Source organism: Megalobrama amblycephala, linkage group LG18 (genome assembly GCF_018812025.1).
Source record: "Megalobrama amblycephala isolate DHTTF-2021 linkage group LG18, ASM1881202v1, whole genome shotgun sequence".
Classification (NCBI taxonomy): domain Eukaryota; kingdom Metazoa; phylum Chordata; class Actinopteri; order Cypriniformes; family Xenocyprididae; genus Megalobrama; species Megalobrama amblycephala.
In genome coordinates this window covers 25,950,662-25,962,678 of record NC_063061.1, presented here as the reverse complement: position 1 = coordinate 25,962,678, position 12,017 = coordinate 25,950,662, and the positions used below count along the sequence as shown (strand labels likewise).

At 36.2% G+C, this 12,017-nt stretch overlaps 1 protein-coding gene across 1 annotated transcript; it reads right to left on the bottom strand.

The window, feature by feature from the left end:
• aldocb (aldolase C, fructose-bisphosphate, b) lies at nt 1-11,593 on the bottom strand. The gene is made up of 9 exons (XM_048165437.1): nt 11,448-11,593; nt 5,491-5,624; nt 5,096-5,307; nt 4,158-4,212; nt 3,910-4,070; nt 2,567-2,650; nt 2,278-2,452; nt 1,865-2,064; nt 1-985 (listed from the first exon to the last, which is right to left on the bottom strand). The coding sequence occupies exons 2-9, from the start codon at nt 5,600-5,602 to the stop codon at nt 893-895; spliced, it is 1,092 nt and encodes a 363-aa protein (XP_048021394.1). The 5' UTR covers nt 5,603-5,624; nt 11,448-11,593; the 3' UTR covers nt 1-892.
• Nucleotides 11,594-12,017: the final 424 nt, after the last annotated feature.

Below are 12,017 nucleotides of genomic sequence, written 5' to 3'. Positions count from 1 at the left end.
TAGGGTTTTGCAGTATTTTTATTTTAGATTTTACTACCTGACACAGAAAGTGCTTAGAGAACAACATCAAATCACAATATCACATTTTGTCAACAGAGCAGTGAGTGTTCCCCTCCCCAGAAGCTCCAGTTTGGTCCGCTCCGCCGTTTACAACCAATAGGTTATTATTCATGTAGCACTGTCACAAATTTGGGGAGGAGAGGGAGAGCATGATACACTCAAGCACACAACACAACAGAGCACAATTTTAAAATAACCGTTCTTGTTTTCAAACCAATATTGTTAGGATTTTATTAACTTTCTTGAAAAGTCACACAGCCCAGACAACGCATTAATATTATATGTGAACACAACACAAAATAATATTCCTCAGAGTCTGGAGTTAATCATGTTAACTAGCAATTATATATTACACGGTTTCATTTCCTATAGGATAAGCTGCCCCTGCTGGGATACAATGATCTGAACTCCAGTACTCACATCATCCATACATCATTATGAGGACCGATGAGGCCATACTGCACTGAAAGGAATGTGACAAGTCAACTCGAGTGGCTGGTGCCTGAATTGGAATGACTTAAATTGGAATAATAAAAACAAACAGCTGACATACATGTACATCCATTTGCTAACGGGCCACAAAAAAATACTGTTTCCTTTTTTAGCATGAAACCATGCCTAGAACTCTTCAAAAATAAAAATAAATCTCCTGCGTACCATTCTGTTTCTAAAGTTTAATACATTTTAAATAGATACATTATAAGACATTGCAATGACAACCCCAAAGTACAGAAGACAGCGACAGGCCTGTGATTGGTTGGTGACAGGAAGTGTAGCAGCTGTGCACTATACTATAGGCTGGCGGAAGCTGGAACGTTGGGGTGCAGGATGTTCAGTAGGCATGATTGGCCACAAAAAGGGACTGTCCTGCTGCTCCACCAGTTCCACTGGAGACGTACTTGCCCTGAGCAGCCAATCCATTAGCCTGAGGAAAGTTCACAAAAGTCAGTTTATGCTGCCTGAATCAGCAATTTATATAGAAATCAGCAAATAATATATAGAAATAATGTTTTAAAAAGTGGGTGGTACAGGAGTATATGTGTGTTCGGGGGGGGTGGGGGGCATAATTCCTTTGCCTTTAAATTAACATTTTTATAAATTGTGGAATTGTTCATTTTCTAAGCCTTAATTATTCATCAACCATGATTGCAAACAATATGGCTGAGATTCATGTTTGAATTTATTACAGTTCGCCAGCAAATTGCACACGCGGTGAAGGAACGTAGACTGGAAGCATGACACTTTAACTCGAGCTGAATTTCACAATGGACTACCGCTAAACTTCGAAAATACATATTTGTTGACGTGGTTAGATCATCAAATGTTTTGCGTTCCCCTGAGAAACTTTGCATTAGCTTGCATAGAACGCGAAAGTTTTGCGAGAGAACACGAAAGCATTGAAATATTTTTCCTCCCATCTCATATTTTGTTTCCTTCTGCAGAGATTAATCTCTTTAAATATCAAAAAACATCTTAATTAAATAGAAATATTCATATTATTTTATAGAATTGAGAATAAAATTTCAGAATTCATAAAATGCTTTGCATTTAGGAAAAATCAAAATTTGCATAAAAGTGTGACCATATTTACTAAAGCAAAATCCAGTTATTTCAATAGGAATCCACGCAATCAGGAATTTTGTATGCGAGTGAAATATTTCCCCACAGATTCAAGTTGGTCATGCACATTTGCCACAATGACCAACAGAAAACTGCTACTGACAATAGACAATGGATCTTATTTGCCTGTGAAATTTTGCTAATGTAACCGCACATTAATGAGGAAATTATTTGAATAACTGACCTCAGCACGCTGGATGAACGCCTCTGTGGCGGCCTTCTCATTGTCCTTGACTCCGCGCCAGGCGTTCAGGGCAGAGGCCTGCAGGGCACGTCCATAAGAGAAGGTGAGGGCCCAGGGTTTTGTCAGAGGGCAGTTGTTGATGGCATTCAGGTTGACGGATGCCTCCTCCTCACTCTGACCTCCAGAGAGGAAAGTCACACCTGCCAGAGGAATTTCAAAACGGATTATGCAAATTTTCAGAAATGGGACTGTGATCTCGTCACATACGGTTTACTTATCACACTTTTTTAAAACCGATGTTTCGAGAAATAACTACATTATTGCGCTCTTCACATTCTTAAATAACCAGCCACCTCATTCTTTAGGCCTCAAACCAGTGAATCAAACAGCTGACAGTTTCTCTATAGACTCACCTGTTACTGCAGGGGGAACGGTACGGCGCAAAGCTGTCACTGTTGCCATGGCAATTTCCTGACTGTTATATTTGGTGGGGCAGGCATGACCAGCTGTCACCATGTTGGGTTTCAGAAGAGTTCCCTCCAGATAGACATGATGGTCAGACAGGGCCTTGTAGCAGGCAGCAAGGACCTGGAGATACATGGGAAACAAGAAAAGTTAAGTAATTGTAGCCATACGACATGTATTAACCCATTAATACAAGTCTAGTTTGAATGATATAATTTGATATCACTTTTTCTGTACCTTCTCTGTAACATACTGGCAGCGCTTCAAGTCGTGGTCACCATCAGGTAAAATCTCTGGCTCCACAATGGGCACAATACCATTCTGAAAAAAAAAAAAAAAAAAAAAACCCTTTACACTCCATTGAATATCTCCCATGTCCATTCATTAAATTCAACAAAATATTAAATATACATCAAGAATTTTGTGACTTGTATTTCTTGCCTTCAGTGTTATTTGAGTTTTATTTATATATTATAGTATTTATTAAATGTTTTTATTTATTAACTTATTTTTATATTTTCAGTTTTATATTTTCATTTTAATTTTAGTTTAACTTTTAGTAATAATATAAGTTTTTGGTTTTTCGGATTTCTCTATTTAGCTTTAATTTATTTTTATTTCAGTTTTAGTCATTATTGTACTTCAGCTTATTTTGTTTCAGTTAATTACCAAGGAAACATTTTTTAGTTTAGGTTTATTTTTATATAAAAACATATATATTTTAATGTTTAGCTATATTTCAATTAACAATTCAGATAATATATTTTGAACTAAGCCTGTAAAAATTATTTTAATGAAATCTGAGAGCTTTCTGTCCCTCCACTGACAGTCTACACAACTACCACTTTGACACTTGAAAAAGTTCATAAAGAGATCGCAAAACTAATCCATATGAATTGAGCAGTTTAGCACAAATTTTCTGAAGAGTCATGACCGCTTTGTATGATGAACGGATTGAATTTAGGCTTTTATTCACAAACATTCATCAATACACACATCAGTTATGGTTAAAGGGTTAGTTCATTATTGTTGAATAAATTTGTTATTTTGTTAAAAAGTATTGTCTTCACTTCATAACATTCAGGTTGAACCACTATAGTCACATGAACTGTTTTAAATATGTCTTTAGTAGCTTTCTGGGCAGCTGATAGTGTTGATTATCTTGCTGCCAATGTATGCCTCACTGAGCCATCGGATTTCAACTAAAATATCTTAATTTGCGAGCTTCTGTTTATGTGAATAAAAGCCTAAATTCAAACTTTTCATCATATAAAGTGATTGTGTCTCTTCAGAAAATTTGGACTAAACCACTTAATCCATATGAACTTTGACACATCAAAGTGGTGGTTGCGTAGACTGTCAGTGAAACAAAGAAACCTCTCCGATTTCATTAAAAATACCTTCATTTGTGTTCCGAAGATGAACGAACGTCTTACAGGTTTGGAACGACATGAGTGAGAAAATGTTGACAGAATTTAAATTTTTGGGTGCACTAACCCTTTAATAGTTATAAGTTTAGTTAACAATAACAACACTGCTTTAAGATCAACACAAAGCTGGCCAAGACTTAAGGAGCTCACCTGCTGGCAGATGCTGGCATAGCGAGCCAGGACGTTAGCGTTCTCCATGATTGCCAACTCTGAGGGAGTGGTCTCACTGATCTTCAGCACGCAACGCCACTTGGCAAAGTCCGCTCCGTCTTTCTTATACTGAGCACAGCGTTCTGACAGGCCATCAAGCCCTTAACAGACAAACAGGTATCCCATTAACAAAACATCATAACTGCCACCCTTTTTAACAAATATAATAGCAGTGACTGTAAGCTTACCCTGTGTTGTGGTCTCTCCATTTGTTCCTGCCAGAGGGACGACACCTTTGTCAACCTGAAAAAGAGGACAACCTGCTTTAGGATCAAATTGTCATGGCAGCATTGCTAATAATCAAATCCTAAATTTATTTTCTAATAACTATTAAAACGTCAGAACTATGCTTTATTCACCAATAGACTATACACACAAAGCAATGATACAAGTATAATTTGGAAGAATATTTCAAATGCATTTCACAGAAACCTTTCAAACACCTAAAAATGTCTTTGCAAATTAAAGCACTTGGTTGTGGCAAACATAAATGACTTCCATTGACGATAATCTTCCCCTCATACGCGTGTATCATTATATAAAGTTTAATAGAACAGAATTTATTTTAAATGAAATCAAAAGGAAAATAAAATTCCTAACATTTTAAATGTTACTAACCCTTTCAGGCACAAGTTTACAATACTCTAGCTAGGCCCCCAGCGTGAGTTAAGGTGAACATTATGTTAGAATGCATCATCATAGTAGCGCTGTATGACAGATCTATCACTTATTTCATTTTTCCTTTTTTATTCTAAATATTCAAACTTGTTAACTATATCAACTATATCATCTGATATTGCGATTGTCAAATATGTGTAAGTGCGTGCGTTTTGTTGTTTAAACATATAATGATCATGTTATTTGATCTATAATGCTCGATGGGTGCTGCGATTGTATTTACATCACGTAAATTCATCCAGTATTTTTTTTGCTAGTACTTGTGTATCTAAATGTCTGAAACCTAAAATAAACATTATGTGGTTGAAATCACTGAATAGTTGTGATATATGAGTGTGTCCATCTCTGGCTCAGCACCAGCCAAAGCAAGAAAGCACTTCTGAATTTAGCAGCTGATCATGTGACGCACTGAACATTCTAAATCACACTGGTGTGATCGTTCTTGTACCTTGATTCCCACAACGATGCCCCTGTCCTTGATCATTTTGGCAAAGCATGTGCCATCATCAGCGTTCTGGTAGAGGGTCTCGTGGAAGAAGATAACACCACCAATGCACTTGTCAATGCGCTCGTCAGCAGAGAAAAGGATCTGACGATAAAGACGGCGGTTCTCCTCTGTGTTCTCGACGCCGATTGGGTTCAGGCGCTTTGCCATACTACCTGTAGAGATGTAAACGTATATTGTGTTAGAGGGACTGGCAGAAAGCAGATGTAGGCGTTTCAGTCACTGTTTGCAGCAGGTTTCATTTTCCAAAGAATGACAATGTCAAATGTCAACATGACAGGGGAGTAAATGATCATACTGAATGTGTTATATTCATCTACGGTGCAAACCTCACTGACCTGTGGACTCATCTGCAGCAAGGATGCCCTTCCCAGGAGCTACGATACGCTGAGCAATGTCCTGCAGCTCCTTCTTCTGCTCAGTTGTGAGTGCGGGGTACTGGTGCGTCATGATGTCTGCGGCTCAAAGTGACCTGCAACAGAGGAGACACGACTGTCATTTCATCCATGCCACCAGCAACTTCACAACTTCTGTTGTGCTTGGAGTCAATTCTTTTATTTGTGATAACACAATAAAACTTGCCAAATTGTGTGGACATAATTTTTGGCCAGGAACAAGAATACAAGATATAAGAATACAAGAATTCATGAATTTATGAACACGCAAAAGCAAGAGTCAACCAACAAAATATTAGTAACTGTTGTAGTCAATATATGCAAATATTTCCTCTCATATTTAATCAAACTTGTAGGGTTATTAAAAACAAATATCAGTTAAAACAGTAATATTGTGAAATATTATTGTGATTTAAAATTTAGTTAATAGTTAATATTAATAAATTTAATTTTTAGTTAATAGTTAAAGTTAATAATTTTATAATAATTTATTCCTGTGATGCAAAGCTGAGTTTCCAGCATCATTACTCCAGTCTTCAATGTCACATGATCCTTCAGAAATCAATCTAATATGCTGATTTGCTGCTCAAGAAACATTTATTATAGATGTTCAAAACAGTTGTGCTGCTTAATTTATTATTTTTTTTGGAACTGTGATACATTAAGGGTTTTTAATGAATAGAAGGTTCAAAAGAACAGCATTTATTTGCAATGGAATTATTTTGTAACATTATACATGTTAGTATGCATGGTTATATGTAGCTATAGACAGAGTCAGACCATGATTCGAATGTGAAACAGGCTGGCAGTGCCTGGCAGCTTAGAAACAGTCTTTTTACCCAAAGAGTCACACAAGGAACAACAATCCGTCTCCTGGAAACACCTAACTGCTGGCTATGAATAAACAAAACTGTGTCCCAGCATTCATGATATTTAAAAGGGTTTGGTTAATATTCCTAGCCACTCTCCCACACAGCTCTTCAGATAGGCTGAATTGCATAATGCAGGCTAAAGCCAGCAGAGTGTTTTCTACTGCTGTTATGCAATCACACTGCTCTAATCTCTGCTGTCAATCCCCATTAGACATGCCCCGCTGTCTGCGACAGTGTCTATCTGTTACTACACATTTTTAGAGAGCTGGATTGACACAGCATTTCATTTAAAGGGCACTGTTTATTTCCTTTGTGGAAAAGAAGTGCACTTTAGCATAATTTTTTAAAAGAATACTTATTACAGAAAAATTATATTTTAAAACAATATACTTAAGTGTGGCTTGAATGTTTTCGGACACTCAAATATATGAAATAAAAAAAAATTGCATACTGTATTAGTTTAAAATTTATATTAAGTGAAAATGGTTGAACTTAGAGTGCTTTTTTGACCCACTTAAGAACATCTTTATATTTAATTTCATAATTGCTTCCATTGTCATTGAAAGTGTACTACATTCAGACAGAGGGTCAAAATGAGGGTTGAAAATAATTGTTTTTGTGCAAAAAAAAAAAAATTAACATTATAAGTGAAGGAACATTAAAATAATAATATAAAAAAATGACCCGTTTAAAGCATGACAAACGATTATTAAAACAAAGGATTATAATGGACTATACAATGCATGTTAAGAAATGGTGATAAGTGGACTTGTTAAATTAATATACTATCTACAAGTACAGTTTTTAAAAATATACTTATGATTCAATGTACACTACATGCACAGATTCAATAAAATTATGTGCCCTTCTTTTTCACAAGGGTTCTTTTCTTACTCTCAGCCACTCAGACAGATTTTACCATATTTATGACTCATATTTCATATTGACTGTGCAGTTTATTGCTTGTCTAAATGTCTTTATGTCTGTATAGATTTCCTGGTTGAGTGCTCCCCCATCTCTGTGCTGAATGGAACGAGCCAAAACCGGCACAAACTGGCTGGTCTGTGTAGATATAAATCACAGTTGGATGCGCTGTGGCCCTAAACACACCAGTACATGCACAAATCCCATGGAAACTGAGAAACCTTACACATATTATCCTTAATTGAGAGGTTACTGAAATGAATGAATGTGGGTTTTAATGAGAGACTAAAATCAGTTATTGGTTTCAAGACGGTTGTTGTTCCTCTACATCTAGCATCTCAGCTACTGCTGTATTATACTACTGTGCTAGCAGATGATTTCTCACAGTATTACTGAAATGACAGCGAAATCACATGTCCCTGAAGCTGTGAATTAATCCATCAAATTGGTTTTGTTGAACATTGGAAGTTTCCACTGGAAAACACAGCCTACGGCTGCCGTTCACCTCATTCATCACACAATGTCAAATCTTTTGAGTTTTGCGAGGGATGTGTTATGACTCGCTTTTGCCATTCCACTTCTTCACTCTGTAAAATGGGAGTCTTTACCGACTAGCTTTAGTTTGAGCAATGCTAATGCTAAAGGCCAGACTGTCATTGACATTGTGTTGTGAGAAAAGGGCAAACAGAGGTCATTTTGATGTATGACCAGTCAGTGACCCATGATGAAGAGGTGTCCACTGGTCCTAATTTAAAGTGACCTTCATTTGCCCTTTGCTTGCAACACTATTGCTGTCACATAAAGCATGGGATAATCTTTGTGTACTAAACCTTATGGTTCCAAGTCACAAACTATACTTCAATAGAAGTCAATATTTCAATTATATTTTTAAATATCAATTAAATTTTATATATTAATTCGTTTTTTTATTTATTGTTATATTTAAAATGATCAGAGTCCTACATAAACTAATGTGAACAAGATAGAGTTAGATCTATATTAAATCTTTTACTGTTTTTAAATCTTCTCCTAAAAACTAACTTTTTCAAGGGTAGCTTTTATGCAATTACTTTGTAATTGTTATTCTATATTGTATTTTTATATGTATTCTTATTGTTTTTATTATTTTTGTAAAGTGCTTTGAGATAAAAGTGCTATAGAATTTATTATTATTATTATTATATGATTTTAAGACTGCTTACTAATGTCACAGTTTATTATGTGAAATATTTTGCAGATGACCTCCATTTAAACAACAGCTTCTACAGAAATCCACATTAGCTTGCCATCATAAGGGTTTCTAATGCAAGTGAATATATTTGATGAGTCACAATGACACTGTTTATTAGACACTGTGCTTCTAAATCATTTAGTTAAGAGTATTCATTTTTAACTGTTTTTAAACAAATCACAAAGTGGATCAAATTACCATCTACAAGGCACCAATCTGCTATAATGCTTGAGTATACAAGCTAAGAATAGCAGGATGGAGGAGATAACCGGTCTATAATCAGTAATGGCTGTAAAGAACAGCCCCTTTCGACTGTTGCTGACCCCTTTTACCAGTGCACATACAAAGCTAAACATTTCTGGTGCTTCAGATCTAACTAGAATTTTTTTTTTTTTTTTTCAAACAAATGTTTATAGGGACTGTGGGTGGCCTTGCAGAAGATGCTTCTCAAAGAAATGCTCGAGCATAAGTGACAGCTGATCGTTTCAGTCTATATCCCTTTGACAAGATCAGTTTCTCTGCACTGCATCATGCGCAACAGTGACCACTCATTTTTCGAGACAGGGATATCTGCAGGCCGGAGTAACGGGCGTGCCAAAAGGTGAAATGCTACAACAGAAACTAACCCCTAACTCTACCCCACAACAGAAAGCCTTTGCGACCAACTGAAAAGACCTTTCGTCATGCCCATTGCTCCAAGCTGCAGATACCCACACTTGCATTTTTCAGCTACCTTGGTTCTGGAAGTATCTTTTCTATTAGTTTTCTCAATTGAGGTTTAAATGAAACAAACCAGCTAACTCTGAGATGAATCATGACATTACAAACTTTGAACTAAAGCAAAAAAAAAAAAAAAAAAATTTATATGCATGTTTGGCGGAAGAAAATCTATTGACAATATGTATAAAAACTATATATTTTAAAGTCAGCATGAAATGGAAGTTGCAGTAGTTTTTTCTTCACTATTGTGATGTAAACTAATTTTGGGAAAAAAAAAAAAAAAAAAAAGGGCAGGACTTGATTTTGTCCATGTGGAATTGATTGAGTATGAGGTCTCTGCGGAACAAAAGTGGGCGTTTCTGTATTTGTGGGTGTTTTCATATCATGCAATGAAAATTATCCCCTTCACCCGACCCCACACCTAAACCCTACCTCCACTCTGATGTGGGCAAATCGGGTAACGCCCTCAAAATCGCCCCTCTGTTTATGGCCTCGCCCATCAATCATTAATGTCCTGCAGAGACCTGTACTCGAATTTATTGGTTGGTTTTGGTTTCTATTGGCCAAACTCATGTGAGTGACAGGTTGTCTTGCCCTTGTGCGAGGAAGATATTTTGATGAAACAATACGAGGGCACATGAATTTAAATTAAAATGATGTGCAAGAAAAAAAATTATAATACCACAATATTCCATTAAAAAATAGGAATTCTCAATTCTGATTTTGTGACTTGTTACAAATAGCAGTTTGAAAGTGTCTGCAGAGTTCTTTTGCAACTATTTCCGTTTCCATGGTAGCACTGACTTCTCTGACTGGTAGATCTCACTTCAGGATTATGGGTAGTGTAGTTCTTTACATTAATTTGACTACCCAAGTATTTGTTATAAAACAAAAAAAACAAAAAAAAAACACTGATGTCAAAACCACTTTCTTAATGGAGAAAATAAATTATATGATGTGCTTGTGTCAACTGGCCTAGAAACATATCACATGCACGAGGTACTTCAAACTTATCTTAAAAGATGAATTATGTATGGAGAAATTCAATAGTCATGCAAAAGAAATTACATAAAAAGGGAGTCAAAGGCCACCGTTTAGAGAACCGTAGCTTAGTCTTCATCATCAGCTTAATTTGTTTAACCTTGAGCCACATGTACCTGATGTGTCCTCTGAGAGGAGAGACACCATCTTCAGCACGTATACACGACACGCGACAGGATGAGAATACAGATCGCGTGATTCATCACAAAACTTCTGCACCATGACGCAACGCGATGCGAGCGTTCTACTTGCGTCGGAAGCAGCGTAGATAGGATGTTAAAGCGACCGAGGGGAACATTTTGAGTGAAAGATATCTTTGACAGAATCTAAATTAGATGTACATTAATAGCGCTTTCGAGATCATGGGATGTTGTGAGGATGCGTGTTAAATCTGAAGGACACTAGGAAACGCAATTTTCATCACGTTAGCTCATCTCCGCTAGGCTAAGCTACACTGATGTAGGAAATGCCTACGTGCAGATCTGCCACACTCCCTTCAGAAGACATCAGCCGCATCCGTGATGCTGTATAAACCTACACACGAATATGATGCTTTTATTTGCGTATTATGTGAAATAAGAACTGTTAAAATGGATTCGGTTTCTCAATTAGCTCCACTACTAAATATACGGAAGAGAGATGATGATGGTGTCATCACTCGTGCTCAGGGTGACTTTGAATGTCAGGAATGTCGACATGACGATGTTTGTCTCTTTATATAGTTGCTTTTTGAATCAAAAATGATCATTTCACACCAAAATTAATGAGACGGGTTTTATATGTTGGACGTATCTGCTATAAACACTGCTTAACGAATTGGTCATTGTACCATGATGGAGAAGGCCTTTGATAACTAAATGAGAACCACCTGCCGGATGATACGCATTTACTTCTGAAATCAAAGCAAATAAACGCTGCACTTTTTAAAAAATAGCTCATTTAAACACACATATGACGTATACGTTTTAAATACAATTTAGAAAGAATGAACAAAATTATATTCAACAACAAAAATCTGATATACAAAACGAATAACGTTAAACGTCATTTAAGAAAGTTACAATGTCATTAAATTATATGTATATTTTTAAATAAAGAATTTAATCACTTACCTGCTTAGGAGAGTGATGCAAAAGATACCTTGCTGTCGGCAACCTCTAGTTTCAATGCCGCAACGCAACGTGACCGCTTAGAAAAAGCAACCCACATAGAGGCGTGGCATTGGTCAAGACCTTATTTTAATAATAGTTAATATTCATGACCCTTTAAAGTGACCTCGCACGTCACCATTAGCGTCAACATCACATCGGTTTACCTCTTTGCTTGAGGTGTGTTGTACGAGCACGTAGGCTTTTAAAAAAACAAATGAAAAATGTCATAGAATAACTCGCTATCAATGTAAAAAGAAAGAAAGAAAATGAGAATATTTGCATACAACAATTTTTTTCTTACAGAAAATTTGTCCAGTAATTATATATGCAATATCCACTGTAGATATTAGATACAAACCAATAAATCACTGGCATGGATTTTTTTTTTTACAAAGATCTTATGGTAGCTCAATAATAGCAGTAGCAGACACTGCAGGACTGTGTCCCCCAATGAGCGGAGCTTCAAAAATGACCACATACACCATCAATTACAATATTGCATGGAAAAAAAAAACAAAAACATTTTACTAC

Excerpts from the sequence above, each read along its gene's own strand:
- aldocb (XM_048165437.1), bottom strand. The coding sequence starts at position 5,602 with ATGACGCACCAGTACCCCGCACTCACAACTGAGCAGAAGAAGGAGCTG. Across the intron at positions 5,308-5,490 it reads TGCTGCAGATGAGTCCACAG|GTAGTATGGCAAAGCGCCTG; the intron begins GTCAGTGAGGTT and ends ACATCTCTACAG. Across the intron at positions 4,071-4,157 it reads TGGAGAGACCACAACACAGG|GGCTTGATGGCCTGTCAGAA; the intron begins GTAAGCTTACAG and ends TTGTCTGTTAAG.